The sequence below is a fragment of the Chlorocebus sabaeus genome, chromosome 12 (assembly GCF_047675955.1).
Source record: "Chlorocebus sabaeus isolate Y175 chromosome 12, mChlSab1.0.hap1, whole genome shotgun sequence".
NCBI classification, from domain to species: domain Eukaryota; kingdom Metazoa; phylum Chordata; class Mammalia; order Primates; family Cercopithecidae; genus Chlorocebus; species Chlorocebus sabaeus.
The window spans coordinates 75,627,745-75,652,770 of record NC_132915.1 but is presented as its reverse complement, the minus strand read 5'-3'; the positions used below and the strand labels follow the sequence as shown (position 1 = coordinate 75,652,770).

Here is a 25,026-nt window from a genome sequence, read left to right as displayed (position 1 = left end):
GCTCCTGAATGACTACTGGGTAAATAACGAAATGAAGGCAGAAATAAAAATGTTCTTTGAACAGTCCATGCTCATGGATAGGAATAATCAATATTATGAAAATGGCCATATGGCCCGAGGTAATTTATACATTCAATCTATAATTTATATATCAAGCTACCAATGACTTTCTTCACAGAATTCGAAAAAACAATTTGAAAGTTCATATGGAACCAAAAAAGAGCCCACATTGCCAAGATAGTCCTAAGCAAAAAGAACACAGCTGGAGGCATCAAACTATACTGACTTCAAACTATACTAAAAGGTTACAGTAACCAAAACAGCATGGTACTGGTACCAAAACAGAGATATAGACCAATGGAACAGAACAGAGGCCTCAGAAATAACACCACACAGCTACAACCATCTGATCTTTGACAAATCTGACGAAAACAAGAGATGGGGAAAGGATTCCCTGTTTAATAAATGGTGCTGGGAAAACTAACTAGCTATATGTAGAAAGCTGAAACTGCATCCCTTCCTTACACCTTATACAAAAATTACTTCAAGATGGATTAAAGACTGAAATGTTAGACCTAAAACCATAAAAACCTTATAAGAAAACCTAGGCAGTATCATCCAGGACATAGGTATAGGCATAGACTTCATGACTAAAACACCAAAAGCAATGGCAACAAAACCCAAAATAAACACATGGGATCTAATTAAACTAAAGAGCCTCTGCACAGCAAAAGAAACTACCATCAGAGTGAACAGGCAACCTACAGAATGGGAGAAAATTTTTGCAATCTACCAATCTGACAAAGGGCTAATATCTGGAATCTACAAAGAACTTAAATTTACAAGAAAAAAAATCAAACAACCCCATCAAAAAGTGGGGAAAGGATATGAACAGACACTTCTCAAAAGAAGACATTTTTGCAGCCAACAAACACGTGAAAAAATGCTTATCATCAATGGTCATCAGAGAAATGCAAATCAAAACCACAATGAGATACCATCTCATACCAATTAGAATGGGGATCATTAAAAAGTCAGGAAACAACCAGTGCTGGAGAGGATGTGGAGAAATAGGAACACTTTTACACTGTTGGTGGGAGTGTAAACTAGTTCAACCATTGTGGAAGACAGTGTGACAATTCATCAAGGATCTAGAACTAGAAATACCATTTGACCCAGTCATCCCACTACTGGGTATATACCCAAAGGATTATAAATCATGCTACTATAAAGACACATGCACATGTATGTTTATTGCAGCACTATTCACAATAGCAAAGACTTGGAACCAACCCAAATGTCCATCAATAATAGACTGGATAAAGAAAATGTGGCACATACACACCATGGAATACTATGCAGCCATAAAAGAGTATGAGTTCATGTCCTTTGTAGGGACATGGACGAAGCTGGAAACCATCATTCTGAGCAAGCTATTGCAAGGACAGAAAACCAAACACCGCATGTTCTCACTCATAGGTGGGAACTGAACAATGAGAACACTTGGACACAGGGCGGGGAACATCACACACTGGGGCCTGTCGTGGGGTAGGGGGACGGGGGAGGGATAGTATTAAGAGAAAAACCTAATGTAAATGATGAGTTAATGCGTGCAGCACACCAACATGACACATGTATACATATGTAACAAACTTGAAAGTTGTGCACATGTACCCTAGAACTTAACGTATGATAATAAAAAATAAAAAAGATGTTCTTTGAAACCAATGAGAACAAAGCTACAATTTACCAGAATCTCTGGGGCACATTTAAAGCAGTTTGTAGAGGGAAATGTAGAGCACTAAATGCCCACAAGAGAAAGCAGGAAAGATCTAAAATCAACACCCTAACATTGCAATTAAAAGAACTAGAGAAGCAAGAGCAAACAAATTCAAAAGCTAGCAGAAGGCAAGAAATAACTAAGATCAGAGCAGAACTGAAGAAGATAGAGACACAAAAAATCAATGAATCCAGGAGCTGTTTTTTCTTTAAAGATAACAAAATAGACCGCTAGCAAGACTAATAAAGAAGAAAAGAGAGAAGAATCAAATAGACGAAATAAAAAATGATAAAGGGGATATCAACACCGATCCCACAGAAATAGAAATTACCATCAGAGAATACTATAAACACCTCTACTCAAATAAACTAGAATTTCTAGAAGAAATAGATAAATTCCTGGACACATACACCCTCCCAAGACTAAACCACGAAGAAGCTGAATCTCTGAATAGACCAATAACAGGTTCTGAAATTGAGGCAATAATTAATAGGCTACTAACCAAAAAAAGTCCAGGACCAGACAGATTCACAGCTGAATTCTACTGGAGGTACAAACAGGAGCTAGTACCATTTCTTCTGAAACTATTCCAATCAATAGAAAAAGAGGGAATACTCTCTAACTCATTTTATGAGGCCAGCATCATCCTGATACCAAAGCCTGGCAGAGACACAACAAAAAAAAGAGACTTTCAGGCCAGTATCCCTGATGAACACTGATGCAAAAATCCTCAATAAAATACTGGCAAATCGAATCCAGCAGCACATCAAAAAGTTTATCCACCACGATCAAGTTGGCTTCATCCCTGGGATGTAAGGCTGGTTCAACATACGCAAATCAATAAACGTAACCCATCACACAAACAGAGCCAACGACCAAAACCACATGATTATCTCAATAGATGCAGAAAAGGCCTTAGACAAAATTCAACTAACTTTCATGCTAAAAACTCTCAATAAACTAGGTATTGTTGAAACGTATCTCAAAATAACAAGAGCTATTTATGACAAACCCACAGCCAGTATCATACTGAATGGGCAAAAACTGGAAGCATTCCCTTTGAAAACCTGCACAAGACAAGGATGCCCTCTCTCACCACTCCTATTCAACATAGTTATTGGAAGCTCTGGCCAGGGCAAAGAGGCAAGAGAAAGAAGTAAAGCGTATTTAAATAGGAAGAGAGGAAGTCAAACTGTCTCTGTTTGCAGATGACATGATTGTATATTTAGAAAACCCCATCTTCTCAGCCCAAACTCTCCTTAAGCTGATAAGCAACTTCAGCAAAGTCTCAGGATACAAAACCAATGTGCAAAAATCACAAGCATTCCTACACACCAAGAACAGACAAACAGAGAGCCAAATCATGAATGAACTCCCATTCACAATTACTATAAAGAGAATAAAATACCTAAGAATCCAACTTACAAGGGATGTGAAGAACCTCTTTAAGGAGAACTGCAAACCACTACTCAACAAAATAAAAGAGGACACAAACAAATGGAAGAACATTCCATGCTCATGGATAGGCAGAATCAATATCATGAAAATGGCCATACTGCCCAAGATAATTTATAGATTCAATGCTATCCTCATCAAGCTACAACTGACTTTCTTCACAGAGTTGGAAAAAACTACTTTAAAGTTTATATGGAACCAAAAAAAGCGGCTGTATAGCCGAGACAATCTTAAGCAAAAAGAACAAAGCTGGAGGCATCAAGCTACCTGACTTCAAACTATACTATAAGGCTACAGTATGGTACTGGTACCAAAACAGAGAGATAGACCAATGGAACAGAACAGAGGCCTCAGAAATAACACCACACAGCTACAACCATCTGATCTTTGACAAATCTGACAAAAAAAAAAGCAATGGGGAAAGAATTCCCTATTTAATAAATGGTGCTGGGAAAACTGGCTAGCCATAAGTAGAAAGCTGAAACTGCATCCCTTCCTTACACCTTACACAAAAATTACTTCAAGATGGATTAAAGACTGAAATGTTAGACCTAAAACCATAAAAACCCTAGAAGAAAACCTAGGCAATATCATCCAGGACATAGACATGGGCAAAGACTTCATGACTAAAACACCAAAAGCAATGGCAACAAAACCCAAAATAAACACATGGGATCTAATTAAACTAAAGAGCCTCTGCACAGCAAAAGAAACTACCATCAGAGTGAACAGGCAACCTACAGAATGGGAGAAAATTTTTGCAATCTACCAATCTGACAAAGGGTTAATATCCAGAATCTACAAAGAACTTAATTGTATAAGAAAAAAGCAAACAACCACATCAAAAAGTGGGCAAAGGATATGAACAGAAACTTCTCAAAAGAAGACATTTAGGCAGCCAACAGACATATGAAAAAATGCTCATTATCACTGGTCATCAGAGAAATGCAAATCATAACCACAATGAGATACCATCTCACACCAGTTAGAACGGCAATCATTAAGAAGTCAGGAAACAACAGATGCTGGAGAGGATGTGGAGAAATAGGAATACTTTTACACTGTTGGTGGGAATGTAAACTAGTTCAACCATTGTGGAAGACAGTGTGGTGATTCCTCAAGGATCTAGAACTAGAAATACCATTTGACCCAGCCATCCCATTACTGGGTATATACCCAAAGGATTATAAATCATGCTACTATAAAGATACATGCACACATTTGTTTATTGCAGCACTATTCACAATAGCAAAGACTTGGAACCAACTCAAATGTCCATCAATAATAGACTGGATAAAGAAAATGTGGCACATATGCACCATGGAATACTACACAGCCATAAAAAAGGATGAGTTCATGTCTTTACAGGGACATGGATGAAGCTGTAAGCCATTATTTTCAGCAAACTATCACAAGAACAGAAAACCAAACACTGTATGTTCTCACTCATAAGTTGAACAATGAGAACACATGGACACAGGGAGGGAAGCTTCACACACCAGGGCCTGTTGAGGGTTGGGGGGCTGGGGGAGAAATAGCGTTAGGAGAAATACCTAATGTAAATGACAAGTTGATAGGTGCAGCAAACCAACATGGCGTATGTATACCTATGTAACAAACCTGCATGTTGTACACATGTACCCTAGAACTTAAAGTATAATATCAATAATTTAAAAAAAAAGAAATACATGAGGCGTGGCAATTTATAAAGAAAAGTGGCTTAATTGGCTCACAGTTCTGCAGGAGGTAAAAGCGTAGCACCAAAATCTGCCCAGCTTCTGGTGAGAGCCTTAGGAAACTCACAACCATGACAGAAGACAAAAAGGGAGCACATCACATGGTGAGACTGGGAACAAGAGAACAAGGAGGGAAAGGAACCAGACTTTTAAACAACTAGATCTTGTGAGAACTCGGTGAACAAGAACTCACTTATCACAAGAGGATGGTGCTAAATCATTCATGAGGGATCCGCCCCCGTGATCCAATCACCTCCCACCAGCCCCCACCTCCAACATTTGGAATCACATTTCAACGTGAGAGCTGGAGGAGACAAAGACCAAACCATATCAACGGATGAATGGATAAAGAAACTGTGATATATACAAGTTGAGCACCCCTAATCCAAAAATCTGAAATTCTAAATCTTCTAAAATACAAAACTTTAGGAGTACCAACATGATCAAAAGAAATACTCATTGGAACATTTTGGTCTTCAGGTTTTTGAATTTGGGACGCTCAACCAAGTAAGTATATAATACAAATATTCCAAAATCCAAAAATATCTGAAATCCACAACACTTCTGGTCCCAACCACTTCAAATAAGAGATAGTCACCTTGTATATACAATGGAATACTATTTAGCCTTATAAAGGGAGATCCTGCCATTTGCCACAACATGGATGAATCTAGAGGACACTATGCTGAATGAAATAAATCAGACACAGAAAGAAAATTACTGCATGATCTCACTTATACATGGGATCTCAGGGAAAGAAAAGTCAAATATACAAGGACAGAGAATAAAACAGCAATTACCAATGGGCAGGGTTGGGGGAGGAAATGCGAAATATAGGTCAATGGATACAAAGGAGCACACATGTACGATGAACAAGTCTAAAGATCTAATGTATAACACAAGGACTATAGCTAATTATAGTGTAATGTATTCAGGATTTTTGTTAAATGGGTAGACTTTTAACAAAGTCTATGTATGGCTGCTCTTGCTGCATACATAAAAATGAGAAACTATGTGAGATGATGGATATGAAGCAGTACAATGTTCTCAGTAGTCTATGAAAAATTGAAAATATAATTGCTGGTACAACCAGTAAAAATAATAATTCAAAGAGGTATAGCTAATAAGCCAAAAAGTAAATTAAAGTGGAATTCCTACAAATATTATCTTGGAATCAAGAAAAGGCAAAAAGAAGGACTAGAGGAAACAATAAATAATAAAATCATAGACTTAAATGCAACCATATCCATAATTACGTTATTTGAATACAACTTATATATAGTCATATATTTTATTACCCCAAGTTACAAATTAATTGGACTAAACCCTCCAATTAAAAGGTAGAGATTGCAACAGCCTCCCCTAGTACTAGGATTACAGACATGAGCCACTGTACCCGGCCTCTATTACTTATTTATTTTTTAAGTGAACCGTAAAACAGCCTCAGTTAGATCCTTCAGGAAATATTCCAGAAGGCGGCACTGTTATTATAGGAGATGAAAGCTCCATGTGCATTATTGCCCCTAAGACCTTCAAGTGGGACAAGATGTGGAGGTGGAAGATGATGATATGGATGATCCTGACCCTGTGTAGGCCGAGGCTAATATGTGTGTTTGTGTCTTCATTTTTTTTTTTTTTTTTTTTTTTTGAGACGGAGTCTCGCTCTGTCGCCCAGGCTGGAGTGCAGTGGCCGGATCTCAGCTCACTGCAAGCTCCGCCTCCCGGGTTTGCGCCATTCTCCTGCCTCAGCCTCCCGAGTAGCTGGGACTACAGGCGCCCGCCACCTCGCCCGGCTAGTTTTTTGTATTTTTTAGTAGAGACAGGGTTTCACTGTGTTAGCCAGGATGGTCTCGATCTCCTGACCTCATGATACGCCCGTCTCGGCCTCCCAAAGTGCTGGGATTACAGGCTTGAGCCACCGCGCCCGGCTTGTGTCTTCATTTTTAACAAAAAAAGTTTAAACAGTAAAAAACAAATCTTAAAAATAGAAAAACACTTATAGAATAAGAATACAAAGAAAGAAAATATTTTTTTACAATTGTATAATGTGTTTGTGTTTAAGCTAAGTGTTACTATGAAAGCTTCAAAAAGTTTTTAAAAATTTAAAGTTTATCAAGTAAAAATATTACAGTTAGGTAGAAGGAATAAGATCTAGGATTTGGTAGCATAATAGTACAATGTAGTTAGCAATAATTTATTGTACGTTTCAAAATAACTAAAAGAGTGGAATCAGAATGTTCCTAATACAAAGAAACGATAAATGCTTGAAGCGATGGATATCCCAATTACCCTGACGTCATTACACATTGTATGCCTGGCTGAAAATATCACATGTACCCCATAAATACGTACAATTATGTATCCATAATACTTAAAAATAAAAAATTTTAAAAATAAGTAAAGGGAATGTTTTAAAAAAGAAAAAAGTTACCGTAAGATAAGGTTAGTTTATTATTAAAGAAAAAATTTTTCTATACATTTAGTGTTGCCTAAGTGTACAGTGTTTATAAAGTCTACAGTAGTGTATACTAATGTCCTAGGTCTTCACTTACCATTTGCTCAATGGCTCATAGAGAGCAACTTCCAGTCCTGCCACCTTCATTCTTGATAAGTACCCTATACAGGTGTATCATTTTTTATCTTTCAGACCATATTTTTATCACACCTTTTCTGTTTAGATATATTTAGATACACAAATACCTACCACTATGTTACAACTGTCAATAGTATTCACTACAGTAACATGCTGTAAAGGTTTGTAGCCTAAGAGAAATGGGCTAAACCATATAGCCTAGGTGTGTAGTAGGCTATACCATCTAGGTTTGTGTAAGTACACTTGATAACATTCACACAATGATGAAATGACACATTTCTTAGAACATATCTCCATTGTTAAGCAACACATGACTATATACATAAACACAAACCATCATAATGAACCAGTGATCTCACTTGACCCAGTTGTTGATAATTCATATAGTCATCTAGTATGTATTATTTGCTATGTGCTAGGTGCTTGGGACACAAGAGCATTCAAAAGAGACAAAAATCTCTGTCTCTGGCATTTTATATTCTTTGAAAGGTGGGGAGAGGAGCCAAGGGGAGGGGAGAATAAATATAATGATTAAGTAAATTATATAACACATTAGAAGGTGATAAATGTAGAAAAAAAGTAAAATAGAAGGAGGTGTTGCAATTTTAAGCAGGGTAGTCTTCACTGAGAAGGAAGCATTGAGAAAATACTTTGAGCAAAGTAGATAAGGGAGTTAGCCATCTAAGAAAAATAATTCTAGGTAGTGATAAAAGCTAGTGCTAAACCAGACCACACTTGACTTGCTCAAGCATGGAGTAAAGTGAGCAAGGGAGATAATACCAAGAGATGAAATCAAAGCAAACTGGAAAAGAGTAAAGGCACATTTGGAGGGCCTTATAGGCCATTTGGAGGAGTCAATGCAAGATTTCTGAACAAAGTAGAAACATAATTTCATTTTGGTTATAAAAGCCCAAAAAAATGTTTTATGGAAGGTGCTTCAAGGCATATAATCAAAATGAGAAAAACTGAATATCAAGAATATCTTATTTATAACTTATCATTAATCAAAGCCCCCTTTGTTCTATTTCTAAACTATTTCATTCAAACTTACAGGGGTATTTTCCAAGTTAAATATCCCGAAATTTGTTAGTTCACACAAATGTACTTCATCACTCGTACTGGCTTTCGACCTTCTTTTTTTTTTTTTTGAGACACAGTCTTGCTCTGTCACCCAGGCTGGAATACAGTGGTACGATCTCGGCTCACTGCAACCTCCACCTCCCAGGTTCGAGTGATTCTCGTGCCTCAGCCTCCTGAGTAGCTGGGATTATAGGTATATGCCATCATGCCCAGTAAGTTTTTGTATTTTTAGTAGAGACGGGGTTTCACCATGTTGCCCAGGTTGGTGTCGAACTCCTGAGCTCAGGCGATCTGCCTGCCTCGGCGTCCCAAAGTGCTAGGATTACAGGCGTGTGCCACCGTGCCCAGTCCTCAACCTTCATTTTTAATTCATTATAATCTATTTTTAATCCAATTTAAATTAGAAAATGAGCTTATTTTTACATGAAGTCTTTCCTCACCTTGCTTCTTATAGCCACCATTCTCTAAGTCTTTTCCTTCTTGAATTATGGGAACAGTAACTATATTTCTCTACTTCATTTTTAGGTACATCAGAAACATATCTGTGACTTATTTAAGACTGAGTCTGGGCCAGGCACAATGGCTCAAGCCTACAATCCCAGCACTTTGGGAGGTCAAGGCGGGTGGATCACCTGAGGGCAGGAGTTTGAGGTTAGCCTGGCCAACATGGTGAAACCCCATCTCCACTAAAAATACAAAAATTAGCTGGGCATAGTGGGGCACGCCCATAATCCCAGCTACTTAGGAGGCTAAGGCAGGAGAACTGCTTGAACCTGGGTGGCGGAGGTTGCAGTGAGCCAAGACCATGCCATTACACTCTGGCCTGGCGTGTGAAACTCCGACTCAAAAAACAAAAAAGACTGAGTCCAGCCCGGCACAGTGGCTCATGCCTGTAATCCCTGACCCTTGGGAGGCCAAGGAAGGAAGATCACTTGAGGCAAAAGTTAAGACCAGCCTGGGCAACATAGCAAGACCTCATCTCTACAAAAATAAAAATACTGGCTGGGTGTGGTGCTTCACGTCTGTAATCCCAGCACTTTTGGAGGCCAAGGTATAAGGATCGTTTGAGCCCAGGAATTCAAGACCAGCTGAGGCAACATAGTGAGATGAGACCCTGTATCCACAAAAATTTTAAAAAGTAGCAAGGCATGGTGGCAGATGCCTGTAGTCCCAACTACTCAGGAGGCTGAGATGGAAGGATCACTTGAACCTAAGAGATCAAGACTGCAGTGACATACCACTACACTCCAGCCTGGGTGACAAAATAAGACCCTGTCTCAAAAAAAAAAAAAAAAAATACAAATACAAAAATTAGCCAGGCATGATAGCACACACCTGTAGTCCCAACTAGTAATACTTGGGAGGCTGAAGTGGGAGGATTGTTGGAGCCTAAGAGGTCTAGGCTGCAGTTAGCTATGACTACATGATTGCACTCCAGCCTGAACAACAGAAAGAGAATCTGTCTCTTTAAAAAATTAATATATGACTAAGTCAGTGTCTTCAGAGAACAGATTATCTTAAATAGATGCAAAAGGCAGTTTGTATCACACAATGGGTTATTTCTATAATCTTTCTCTTATTTTTATCTGTAATTAAGCCCAACTGACATTTTTTAAAGCCACTCAAAGGGCTTTATAACGTATTGATTTGATCCCACAAACTTGACATTTTACTATCAGAACTATGTATATAGCCTGAAATCTGGATGATGTCATAGTCATTAATGAAAATGCCAAGAGCCTATCACCTATTCATTTCCATCCAGAGAAGTCTATTCCTACATAGCTTTCACTTCATAAATATATACTCTTCCCACAATTCTACAATCATCTAGAGGTTTTTGTTTGGTTTTGTTTTCTAAAGAGAGAAACCCACAGAGAAGGAAAACACATATTTTAAACTACATTTGAGAAAGCAGACTTTTTAAAAGAATAAAATTTGCTAGTTCTCTTTCCATTATCATTACTATTTATTTTTTCAGCTATATTCCACCCACATTTAAAGTCCCTAAAATGTTCTTAAAAAGAAATTTGGTGGCCGGGCGCAGTGGCTCACGCCTGTAATCCCAGCACTTTGGGAGGCTGAGACAGGCCGATCACGAGGTCAGGAGATTGAGACCACCCTGGCTAACACGGTGAAATCCCTTCTCTACTGAATATACAAAAAAATTAGCCGGGCGCGGTGGTGGGCGCCTGTAGTCCCAGCTATTCCGGAGGCTAAGGCAGAAGAATGGCGTGAACCCAGGAGGCGGAGCTTGCAGTGAGTGGAAATCGCGCCACTAAACTCCAGCCTGGGCGACAGAGCAAGACTCCGTCTCAAAAAAATAAAAAATAAAAAAAAGAGATTTGGTAAGATCTAAGGATAAACATCTAGGTCTCAGTATAATTTATACCAACTTACTATGACATCTTCAGCCATTCATCACCTTCTGGTCTCCAATCTCCTTTTACCAACCTCTCAAAATTCGTTATAATGGTACCACCTGCACCTAAAAATATGAAAATAAAACAAAAACATTTAGCCAAATTTTCTTGAAAAACATATTTAAAGGGAGCCATAATTCTATCACCTGATAAAAAAAATTCCAAGAGGATTCCCAAAATATAATTCTTGGGAAGAAGAAAAAAGTTGCCTTGTATATTTAGGGTACTAAACCAACTGCAATTCTTCTCTTTCACCAGCATGGCAAGTGTCTATTATACTGTAATTAAGGTTAAAACTGGGGCCTTGGACACAAAGATATGGTTAGAGGTTTGTTTCAGAACTGAAAAATAAAATCCTCTGCTTTATACATTTCCTTTCCTGATATGACCAGTTTTAGGTGCAGTATATTGTAAAAAGAAGTTAGAGAGATGTGTTCAATTCCTACATACAAAACAAAAAGGCAAATGATGCAAAGTTCAGTGATCATGAACCCATAGTCAATCATATTTACTATTTCTAGTAATTCTGAATGAAAAAAACACAGAAAAGACACAGCAGTATTTTTTGTTCACACGTACCACATAATTTCTTATGTAAACTTATTTTATTTACAGTGGCACTATACTTTAATTAACTATAAATCTTTCTGGTTCTGGGGATCTTAATCAAACCAATCATAAAAATTTTCTATCATAAGACGATCTCAAAATAATGGCTTATGACTAGTACTAGTTTTGAATTAACTTTACTAGCCAACAGAAACAAGGTTTTTACCTTCCAAAAAGTCTCTGTTATTAAAGTATGTGATCCATTAATGTAACTAGAGAACTGTTCAGTAATGGTATTAATAATACACCAATAAGAGAATATTTATGAACACATATTGTTAATATTACCTCGGGCCCATCCAATAGCTATCATGACTATCCAGCCATTTTTGTAATAGCTATTAGCATGTGTGACTCCACCTACTATTTTCCAAGTTCTGGTCACTTCCTTCATTCCTGAAGCCAGCAGTTGAACAGGTAGATATGAATAGCCCTGGCAAACTAGGTCATACGGGCAAAAAAATGTAATATACCTGAAAATAAAATGTGCACATTTTAATATATGAATGGAATCAGAAGAACAGAAATTAAAATCCAACCTAACAGCAGTAACAATTTGGCAAAACACAACAAATGAAATTTTCCATATAAACATTTAACTTGATTTCAATAAAAGCACAACTTGGGTAGGGAGTCAATTTTTTAAATCACATGAAACATATGTCATCTGCCAAAAAGTCATGATCAGAGGAGAATCTAAATTGTGGACTTCTGAATACTTTATAGATATATGAAATATTTAGTGAGTTCTTAATTTGTGCCTATATTGTTCTAGAAGCTAAGTGCTGAATCCAGTAACAAAACAAATGCATAATCATTTCCAGGGGTAGGGACTCCTACACAGTGTCTTTGTCCTCTGGGAAAATGAATTAGAGAAAGGGCCCTTTGGTAACAGCAAGGGCTACATTTCAATCCCAACTAACATATTCACCTGTGCCCCACTGTGCAGGACATAAACTACAATCTATACAAAGGTACATGACGGCTCACAAGAAGGCAGATTAATATTAAGGAAAAACACATTTCTACACAACTGAAAGAATATGAAGCTTGTTCTTTAATTTAGTTCACTAAGCTTAAGTTTTAACCAAATTAAATTGTGATGAAAAATAATTCAACCCATCTCTGGTAAATTATTTTTTTAAACTTCATTTGTTCTAAGCATCTGTTCAAATACTAGCAGTAAGATCTATCGGAAAACATACTGCTTTTTTCTCGCCATTCTCCAAATACTCTGGCAGACAATTTTGTGCTTAAAGTAGAACATATCTTCTTTCTAATGGGATGAATAAAAGACATGGCATGAAAGAATATCATATCTCTTTTAAAAGAAGCTATTAATCCTATTGTAATTCATGATTTATAAAGTCAGAATTCTTCAATGTTCATGAAATATGAAATGCTTGCCAAAATACTGCTTCAGCGACTAAATAAAAAGATACAATAGTCTGTTTAGCCTAAAGCACCCTTTCTTCTTCATCTCCACTTACCAATTCCTTCCTATTCTTCAAGGTGCCACTCAAATATTACCATAGTCATTGACTTTGGGATTCTTGTTTTATTTCATCATCTCAGCTGAGATCACATTCTGATGGCTCTGTAAAACTAAACCAATTGGTTCCTATGCCTAAAAATAGCTCTTTATACATTTTTCTTTATAGTATAAAATAAAGGCTATAATGCTCATAATGAACTATAATAGTTCTCAGATGACAGGAATCATTCATGTTACCCTCTAACCTAAAACTCAGCATGATGAAAAGTAGCCCTGAATTAAATCATTTATTAGCAATCAATCTAGAGACAAAATACAAAATATAGCAAATCAAAGCATTAGTTGATAATTAAAAAGTTTGAGAAAAAAGAATAAACTGAGAGTAGTAAAAAGATTTCTGAAAACCATTTGTATGGCTTTAAAATTTTACATATTCATATAAGAATTTTAAAAACAACCAGTATGATTTAGAATTTTTACACATTCATAGAAAATTTGAAAAGTCTCTGTATACTTCTCTCTTTGAATATAGAACTAATTTCTAAGAAGTTGGTTAGGTAATGGGGGAAAGTATACACATTTAATTTTTAAATGTATTTTTAATAAAACAAAAATATTTTTGTATCTATTACAGATTACATTAAGGGGGATTTGTTTTAACCTTAGCAGTAATGAGCACCTAAAAGTAAAATATTCAAAAAAACAACCAAAAGAATATTACAAATGACCCATTTTCATTCCTTACACTAAGCCTGACTTTAATGTGAGTTAAAAACTTATACTATTACAATAGCAATCTTGGACTTTTATATTCAACTATGAGACATCATAGTATAACACAAAAAAAATCTGCAATTATTGCAACTCTTCATTTAATCAGATCTTTCTAAAGCACAACTACAATAAGCTAACATTTTAAATAAAAAAACTATTTTCATTTGAGAGTTAAGTAGCCACAGGGCAAAAGAACAATTGTTTATTGTGCTCAGTAGACTTACAAGTAAACATATCAGACTAATGGCACCCTCAACAACCATTCCTGCTCTCTAACAAATTAGCTTTTTAAAATTCTTTTAATAGATCCCTCAACCAACACTTATTAGGTTATAACCTTGTAACCCCTTCTGTAAACATAATTTCACCTTTAACTAAAATTATCACATCTAAGGTAACTTTAACTCGTAAAGTACCTAAAGAAAACACATCGGAAAAAGAGAGAAGAAGTGGAATGAGAAAACAATTGACTTACCATACATTTAACTTGTAGAGGTTAAGTTAATGGAGAGAAAAAAGTAACGAAAGCATAAAAGTCTCAAAACGGGATACAAACAAGATCCTAGACCACTAACAAATGAAATCTCAACCAGTTTAAGAAAAAATGAGAGTAGAATTTAGGTTAATACAAAAAGTTAGGCAGAGAGAAGCTTCCCAGGCTTAGTCACTGAGAACTGTTTTCACTCTACTATCAATTCCACTCCTCTATGGAAGACAATATCACTGAACTAAGACAAAACACAATGATAAATTAAATACAGTTCATGTTAGTCCAATATGACAGCTTTGTTCTTGCTCTTATCACCCCAACAAATTGCCAATTTTTTGTACATGCTTTGAAAAATACAGACAGAATGACACCCATAAAATGATATCTTTTTGTTGTATTTTTCCTCATCTAAATGTAGTCTCGGTTACACAAATGTGCCATATGTAAGTAATTGATACTTGCAATTTTAAGAAAAATGTACTAGGAAACAAAAATAAACATACTAAAAAATTATAAAATATTTATTTCCCCCGGAAACAGCTTTTCAAAACAAATAAAACCTATGAAAGTGTACACTGGCTTCCAAACAACACTATGACATACCAAGTTATTGTTTCTCTTTGCCAGTAGATGGTGCTGATTTCCAGATGTATACACTATGAGCTACTGTACTAAAGATTACCTTGCTTGCTTGTTTAAAAACATTTCTAACATCACTTTATCTCTCAAATTAAAATCAAATGGGCCAGGCATGGTGGCTCACGCCTATAATCTCAGCACTTTGGGAGGCCAAGGCAGCCGGATCATAAAGTCAGGAGTTCAAGATCAGCCTGACAAAACATAGAGAAACCCTATTTCTACTAAAAAGTACAAAAATTAGTCAGCATGGCAGCGGGTGCCTATAATCCCAGCTACTTGGGAGGCTGAGGCAGGAGAATCACTTGAACCCAGGAGGCAGAGGTTGCAGTGAGCCGAGATCGTGCCATTGCACTCCAGCCTGGACAACAAGAGCAAGACCCGTCTCAAAAAAACAACACCTCAAATGAAGCAAAGATTACAAATTTGTTCTAAATATGAAAACTTTATAAAAGAAAATAGTAAAATATCCTATGTCTTTAAGCCATAAATTTTTTATATTTAAGGATCTCTGAAGACAAAGATAACATTCCTGTTTCCAGAGCACAAAACAATATACTGTGTAAGTAAAGATTAAAGGACTAGATACCCCAGGTTGGAATCCCAGCTTCAATTACTCAGTAACTGTGACACCTCAGGCAAGTTAGTAACCCCTCTATGTCTCAATTACATGCTTTTTAACATGTAATTGAATAAAATAATACCTACGTCACAGGGTTCTTGTCAGGTTTAAGTGAGATAATGTAAGTAAAACACTTAGAAAACTGAGACACATTGTGCACATGTACCCTAGAACTTAAAGTATAATAATTTTTTAAAAATGAAAAAAAAAGAAAACTGAGACACAGTAAATGCTGTGTAAGTACTTGCTATTATTGTTGTTTTGTAATGCCTAACAAAATACCTAGAACCAATAAAACTGCCATCAATAAAAGAATAAAATACAGATATTAATATAATGGACTATATAGCAGGGGGAAGGTATGTTCTATAGCTACATACAAACACACAGATGAATCTTAGTAACATAATATTGAATACAAATCTTAGCTTTTTAATGTAGTTTTAGCATGTTTATATCCATAAACAATATAGTTGCTAAAAGTTTTATAAATAGAATCATATGTATTTTTCTGTTTAAGTTCTATTCCTGAGATTTATTCTTATTGTGTGTGGTTATAATTACTAATTTTCACCAGTATTTACCATAACAGAATTAATGTGCCATAATTGATTCATTTCTCTGCTGACAGAGCTGTTCCTACTTTTCCCTATTATAAACAGTGTTTCTAAAAACATTCTTGCATATATCTGTACATAAGCAACATTTTCTCTTGTTTTATGCTTAAGAGATTTATTTTAGGAAAGTGATTCTTAAAATCTATTGGATAATGCCATTATGTTAACATCCATATTTTTTCTTCTGTGGATGAGCATTTTTATTGCTTCTAGTTATTTCACTGGACATCACGAAGTTGAAGATAACCTCTGAAGGTGGAAGAAAAGAGATGGAATGGGAGGAGACCACAGAAGGGACATAAAAAGTAATGGTAAGGGTTCTGAGAAGATGGTAGTGGCTGCATACTTTCTGATCTCTTCAAATTCCCATAAAAACATACAGAGAAATAAGACAGGAAAACCAAAATGCCTTGCACAATAGTTGACTCTTAAACAACATGGGGGTTAGGGATGCCAACCCCTATGCAGTCAACCATCCACACATAACTTCTGACTCTCCAAAATCTGACTATTAATATCTTACTGTTGACCAGAAGCCTTACCAATAATACGAACGGGTGATTAACATGTATTTTTTATATTATATGTATAACTTTTTCACTGTCACCTATCTGTCCCAGATGTATTCTTATAATTAAGCCACAGAAAATATTAAGAAAATTTTAAGAGGTAATGTATTTATTATTCATTAAGTGGAAGCAGATCATCGTAAAAGTCTCCATTCTTCTTCATCTTCACAAAGAGTAGGCTGACGAGGAGGAGGGGTTGGTCTTGCTATCTCAGGGGTGGCAGAGGCAGAAGAAAATTGCATATAAATGGATCCACACAGTTCAAATTCATGTTGTTCAAGGGTCAACTGTACTTACAACAAAACTATGTAACAAGATATACCCTCAAATCCCAAAATGCAAGTGGGTAGAGAAAAATCACCAACATCCACAACACTGTACTAGTTGGCAGAAAGAAGAAAGCAACAAGGTGGCAACTGATGAACTTAAGACCAAAATAATACCAAAACAGCTAATGGATATTCACTGGAAAGCAGAGCAGACTAATTTGGAAACACACACAAACACACACACACACACACAATTGCTACAAGTGACAGGGGTTCTGGCATCTCTAATACCAGATAAGACAAAGAGCCCATGATAAGAAGTTCTGAAAGGGTTGGAACAATTTAGTCCCTCTGCGCTTCAAGCTTTTGAAACTGATCCACCAGGGCTCTCTTCTATAACAAGCCCCACACTGAGAAGAAACTGAGAAGAATCGAACCTGAGCTCCCCACACTGAGAAGAAACTGGGAAGAATCAAACCTGAGCAGAATAGAAGAAAGAAAAGGCCCAGACCAAGCCAAGGAAGGCAAGAGACCCAAGAAATATCAAAAAGCAGGTCCTCATCTTTTGAACACTACATAAAAACAAAAGCAGGAGCTCTGTGAAGTCAAAAAAATATTTCCACCACATTCTGCAAGTTTATGAAAGCCAATTTCATATAAAAATGACCAAAAGTATCAAGATCAAATCCTATACAAAGTTATTACAAGAAAAAAATAAGCAGAATAAATCCTTACAGACAATGTAAGCACTCAGGAAAATGTCCCCACAAAACAGATCAAAACTGTAAACTATTTCAAAACAAGCTAAAGACATTAAGAAAGTCATGTAAGACATAAAAGAACACACATAAGAATAAGCAAAACTGAGAACCAAAGATTCAACACTCAGGAGAAAAAAAGAGATAAAAGAAAAAAAAATCATTTCCAAAATAAAAAACCAGAAAACACAAAGAGAAATAAACATAACAGACAGTGTCTTCAAAGAAACAGCAGGTGAAAAGAGAAAAGAGAAAAACAGATGAAAAGCAGGTTAATTTTTTTAGAAATACAGATTTTTAAAAAATCCTTGAAGAAAGGCAAAGAAGAGCCAATATACCAATAATAAGAGTTCGTAACCAATGCAAAGTAAGAATGCAAACACTAGTATTACTTTCTCAATTAAAAAAAAAAGTGTAGGTACCAAAAAGAACATACCATGTCCAAGTGAATACTGTTGCACAACAACCAACACCAAGATATTTTATTTAAATGACTGGACTTTAATGAAAAAATAAATCTTTAGGGATCTAGAAAAAAAAAGATCTTAAAAGAGAAAGAAAATTAAAAGATCACCAGACTTTCACAGCAGTGCTTTAAGCCAGAAGAAAATGGAGTAATATATATTTAAAATGACAGTGTAAAATAGTACATTTATTGTTAAAATGGGAGAATGAATAGAATATATGCAATAATAATTTCTGTAATCATTTCCTTGGTAGTCTTTGAACATTACTCTAAGACTACTGTGTGCATAATACAGAAAAAAATCAGTAATGTTAGAATATATTAATTGAATCACATCCTATGTCCTTAAGAATCCAAATTCTTAGGGTACAAGAAAGGAGATATATATGTAATAGGGAAAAAATAAATAAAAGCTATATGGTCCTGAATTTGAATTAGAAATAAGAATATGAACTCATGAGTTATTTTATCTTCATTTTTCCTAGCTCTGTTCACTAAAAAGGCCGAGACATAATGATCAACCCAGTAACAACGAGCAGATGAAGTCTCTAGCACTCAAGTCGTGGTCTTGAAATGCCATTGTTCACCAAAAGAAACCAGAACATCTTAGAGAAACAAGTGATTCCAGAAGAAAAGCACAAGATGAATCTTACAACACCAGGTAGAAAGTAAGCTAATTCAAAATCTGTCTCAGGAGTCAACCTAAAGAGGCTTCCACTGGCTGAAGATGGGATAATTTGAGCTTCAATATGAAAATAACTGAAATTTTATTGAAACCAATGAAATACGGTTAGTCCATGGGCTCGTAATTATTTTCTTTAAGCTAGTATCTTTAGAGGATGACAGAGATCTAGTTCATTACACTGAAAATTGGTAAATGAAGGGAAAGAAGCAAGCATTACCTTTCCAGTATGAACTGTATAGCTGGTTTCCAAATAGATGATAAATAGGAAGTATCTATTTGTATTTTGGGATCTTTGGGATATCACTTTTCTGGGCAGAAACCTCTGTGGCTGGTGGCACCCTTGACCAAGCTCTTGTCCTGCAGCCAGGAAGAATGAAGTACGCAGACAAGTGGAGGGTGAGCAAGACAAAGAGAATCTTTGTTTAGTGTTAGAGCAGCTCAGAGAAGACCCACAGTGGGTAGCTCCTCTTTGTAGGCAGGTCATCCTGTTGAGTGTGTAGCTCTCAGCAGAGAGGAGGGTGGGTGGCTCCTCGCTGCAAGCAGGTCCTCCCATTGTCTCTGCAGCTCTTAGCAGGGAGGAGGCTCCTCTCTGTGGTTTGTAGGCAGGTCATCCCATCAAGTGCTCGGCTCTCAACAGAGAGGGTAGCTCCTCTCTGCAGCTGGTCATCCCCACATCTGCAGCTCTCAGCAAAGAGAAGGCCCTGCAGAGAGGGTGGGGCTACTGCCTACTCCTGGCTCCCAAGAGCACAGGGGTGCCTGGGTTGCAGCCACGACTTGGGCAGCTACACTTGCACCCGGGGAGCTCCAGCCCCACCAACTTGGAAGGGGCAGGGCTCCCACATGTCCCCAGCTCCCTCCGCTCCGTGGGGCATGGCACTGGGCTGAGTCTCCTCACTGTCTAGGGTGGGTGCTCCAGGTCCTCACTGGGCCTGGGCTGGCATCTGGGGCAGGAGTAACATTGCCATGCAAGCTCTCTTTGTGGCCCCAAAGCTCAGGGGTGACCTGAAGCTCCCCCTCGGCCCATGCAGGAACCAGCCTGGCCCAGTCCCATCATGGAGGCCCCAAGGGTGGCTGGTGGGCTGTGGGGGATGGGGGGCTGTCCACCTTCTCCCTGTGCCCTCCCTGAAGCAGCTGGCATGATGGCAGCAGCCACACCAGATGGCCTGCGGCTGTCATCATTTATAGTAATATTCCAACTAATAAATAAGAAGAAAAGATAAAACTAGACTATCTTCACTTTGCAATTCCTAATAGACACTACGTGTAAAAGGGTGCTAATGTCACAAAACAGGACCTCTTAGAAGTCTTGCTAAAGGAATCTAGCCTAATCTGATTTGGATTCTGCATCAATCTTCCAATTGTAAGGAAACACAAAGAACAGAAGAATATAATGATCTATACCATGATTATGCAATCAGCAAACTCTGGACTATGGAAAACTTTACGGATTGACTGGCTCTGGTTCTTCAACAGATAAAGTTTAAGGAAAAGAAAGAAATGAAGGCATAACTTTTTTTTTTTAATTAAGAAACATATGAAATTTTTAAATAGGCATGACTAAACTATAGTATCTAAGGATAAACACTGAGTTATAAAATTATTAAAATATTCAAAGAAGTGATTACCATAAAAGTCAAGATACTGGTATGTTATCATAATGGTTATCTAAAGTAGGAAGTGGGTCGGGCACAGTGGCTCACGCCTGTAATCCCAGCACCTTGGGAGGCCAATGCAGGCAGGTCACTTGAGCTCAGGAATTCGAGACCAGCATGGCCAACATGGTGAAACCTCAGCTGTACTAAAAATACAAAAATTAGTTGGGCATAGTGTCATGCACTTGTAGTCCCAGCTACTCAGGAGGCAGGCTGAGGCAGGAGAACTGCTTGAACCCGGGAGGCAGAGATTGCAGTGAGCCAAGAGCCACTCCACTCTGACCTGGGCGACAGAGCAAGACTCCATCTCCAAAAAAAAGACAGAGAAGGGGGTTATGATTGGAATGGGACACACAGAAAGGACTTCTAAGATAAGTGGAGATTGCAGTGAGCCAAGAGCCACTCCACTCCGACCTGGGCAACAGAGCAAGACTCCATCTCCAAAAAAAAGAGAGAGAAGGGGGTCTGCATTTATTTACTTGTACACCACACGCAGTTTACATCTTCCTTAACTACTCTCCTTCCCAGGTAAATTCTAATTATATTCGACATCCAGCTAAGCGGGCCCATCGCTTCTCACCTCTATCCTAGTCAGTACGTTCAGCAAATATTTATTGAGCGCTTACTGTGAGCAAAACATTGTACTGGATAATTGAGGAGAAAAATAGATAATTCCCTTATTCAGTAAATGTCTACTGAGCACAATCTAGTGAATCATTACAGTATGGCCTCATTGTTTTGAGGTGTATTATTCATAACAATATTTTATACCATTCATATCTTAATACAATTATAGAACCCAACATACTACCAAAGATAAGTAATTGTGTGGTTATATGCCATTTAAAAGTATCCAGTATTTGATCCCATTATTACAAATAATGAAAAAATGATTTGTTTTAATCTGTAATAAACTGATTTATTGTGCAGTGACTGTAATATACTAGAGTTATATTAAGTTGTTTACTCAGCCTCACCAAACACATACTAGGAAATAACCCCCAAAATAAGTATTTAACTTTGCATTAGATATAAAGGAGACTGGGTGTTTTAATTAGATTATTTAAAGGCAGACAGCTGTTATCCCAACTGATGTAGTATGTTCTGTAATTGAGAATATGTTCACCAAATTTTACTTTTTAGTGATTTATAAGTACATTTGGTAGGGGACATGTTCTACGTATAGTGAATAAAAAACTTTTACAGTAAAAACAAAAAAAAATAGCCAATGTGGGAAACATAGTGTGAGACCTCATCTCAACAAATATAAAAATTTTAAAAATGAGCCAGGGGCCAGGCATGGTGGCTTACTCTCTGATGGGCTATTATTCCAGTACAGTTAAAACAACATTTAAAAAAAAAAAATCAACAGATAACATGTTGGATAGCAATAATTCTAAGAGGAAAAATAAAGAAACATGATGTGATAGTCATGGAAGAGGAGGTGCTACTTTAGTCAGTGAAGGCCTCTCTGATAAAACAAAATATGACACTTCTGAGGAAAAAAGATTACAAAGAGAAGAAAGCAAGTACAAAGGCACTGAGGTAGAAGAATACCTTACATTTGAACATCCAAGAAATTGCAAAGCTCTAGCAAAGCTCATGTGACTAGAGAAAAGTGAGCAAGAATAGAGTTGTAAAACATTACATGAAAGAAAGTGAAAGAGAATATTTTGTAGGATTTTACAGGCCATGGTAAAAGTTTGGGATATTGTTCTTTTTTATTTTTTATACTTTAAGTTCTAGGGTACATGTGCACAACATGGAGGTTTGTTACATATGTATACATGTGCCATTTTGGTGTGCTACACCCATTAACTCGTCATTTACATTAGGTATATCTCCTAATGCTATCCCTCCCATCTCCCCCAACCCCACAACAGGCCCCAGTGTGTGATGTTCCCCTTCCTGTGTCCAAGTGTTCTCATTGTTCAATTCCCACCTATGAGTGAGAACGTGTGGTGTTTGGTTTTTTTGTCCTTGTGATCGTTCTTAATAAGATAAGAAATTACTGAGCACATAAGTGACATGTTCTAATTTAAGTTGTCCCTCAGTATCTGTGGGGGACTGGTTTCAGGATTCTCCCTCAAAATCTGTGAATGTGAGAGTCCCTATATAAAGTAGCAGAGTATTTGCACATAACCTACACACATCCTCTGCTATATTTGAAATCATCTCTAGATCATTTATAATACCTAATACAGTGTAAATACTATATAAATCGTTGTTACACATTTTTTTATTTGCATTATTTTATTGTTGCATTATTTTTTATTGGATTTTTTCCCAAATATTTCTGATCTGCAGCTGGTTGAATTCAAGCATGCAAAACCCATGGGTATAGAAGGCCAACTGTAATAATTTTGTCTGCTCTGTGAAGAATAAAGAATAGACTCAAAGGGATAATCAAAGGAGCAGCAAGACCACTTACGAAGCTCCTGCAATCATCCAGAAGGTTAGTATTATAGGAACAGAAGTAGAAATAACAGAAAGTATCAAATTCTGGATATCTTCCTTTTTGTATAGTTGCAGCATCTATACACATCAAAAAATTCTTCCAAAATGCTAATAACTTTGAAAAATATTGTTATAGAAATAAAAGTCATTGGGAAAGTTTTTTAAAACACATAGCAACTGGAAGACTACACTTTAAGAGACGGTTAAACAAATCTGTGAGAGATAGTGGCTATAAAGTGGGAAGACTCTAAAGTTAAAAACTTCGTGTTTTGATTCTAGCTCAACCACTTACTAGACAAGAAAATTATAGCAGCATTCCCTATGCTTCAATTTTATCATTTGTCAAATGGAAATAATAATAGCTACCTTACGGTACTCCTGTGATTAAATATGACAATGAATATAAAGAACTTAACTGACATATGGTAACAACTCAACACTGCCATAGGTTCCCAGGATTACTTTTTCCCATAGTTATTATTTGTAATATCCCATATTCATTTTAAAATTATCACAATAAAAATGAACTGTAAGTGTTCCCGTTATATATTTAATGATATGGTTTTAATAGAAAACACAGTTTCTGCTTTATACATAAAAAAGCACTATAATTTGTATTATAGATTTTTTTAAACTTGATGGATCAATCCTCTTAAGGATAACAAATTTGGATTTGCAAGAATTCAAAGCAATTCCGGGTAACATTTTTTTCTTCACTTCAAAATTATAAAATTTAAAGATCTCATAAAATCAACAGAGTATAAGAAGAATAATATGAGCCATAATTGTTTGGACTTTTTGGTTAGTTTCAGTTGGTCACATACATGATTTTATCATGTTGGATATCTGCGTGTATCAGTTAGGTTCACAAGATAAACTCTAGGGCCAAATACTTAATGCCCTTTCATATTGGAAATGCTTCTATTAAAGACACATTAGAGGCTGGGCATGGTGGCTCATGCCTGTAATCTCAGCACTTTGGGAGGCTGAGACGGGCAGATCACTTGAGGTCAGGAGTTGAGAATAGCCTGGCCAACATGGTGAAACCCCATCTCTACTAAAAATACAAAAATTAGCCAGACGTGGTGGTGCAAGCCTGTAATCTCAGTCACTCGGGAGGCTGAGACAGGAGAATCACTTGAATCCAGGAGGTGGAGGTTGCAGTGAGCCTGTAATAAGGGTTAAAAACAAAACAAACAAAAAAAAACAAGTTTTCCTCTGCTTAGCAGCTCACATCAAGGACAGTTATAAGATAACACTGTCCAAAAAGCCAAGGCCAAAGGAATGGGTTCCAGACACCCCTAACCCCTCCAGAGCAAGGTTAAGAAAAAAAAAAAAAGAGAAAGACAAATTCCTTTACTGTTACTCCTTTCCCTTGCCTCTTAAGCATAACTATGTTTTACAAATATCTGTATTTAGCCAGTTCTTGTTTTTCTTTTGACACAGCTACAAGGCCACCAGCTATGTAAGGCCACAAGTTATACACTATATGATTAACTACTTTTGTTTTGCTCTTATAAGCCCACTTATAAAAACCTCGCTCTGTCTTTGTTCAAGGCCTAGCTTTTTGGAAGTAAATCCACTGAGCCGGTGCGTACCTCAAAATAAATATCCTCCTGTATTCACCCATTCTGGTCTCTCTAATCCTCTGCATCCCTCAACAAGCCAAGAGCGCGCCACTGCACTTGCAGTCTTGCACATAGCAAGACTATGCTCAAAAAAAAAAAAAAAAAGTACATAAGACAATGGCAGACAATAATTGCTTCTGGGAGAAGATAAGGGGAGACGAAAAAGAGAGAGACATACTTTGCACTTAAAGCCTTTGGCATGGCTGGGCACGGTGGCTCACGCCTGTAATCC

General features: G+C 36.9%; 1 protein-coding gene across 2 annotated transcripts in view; it reads right to left on the bottom strand.

Annotated features, from left to right (window-relative positions):
• Window positions 1–25,026, bottom strand: part of TMEM38B (transmembrane protein 38B) — an 84,559-nt gene that overhangs the window by 41,868 nt on the left and 17,665 nt on the right. For both annotated transcript variants that reach the window (XM_007968515.3, XM_037983249.2), the window contains 2 exons: window positions 11,965–12,149; window positions 11,045–11,132 (listed from right to left, as the gene is read on the bottom strand). In XM_007968515.3, the coding sequence (XP_007966706.3) occupies window positions 11,045–11,132; window positions 11,965–12,149 (273 nt within the window). The remainder of the gene's footprint in view (window positions 1–11,044; window positions 11,133–11,964; window positions 12,150–25,026) is intronic.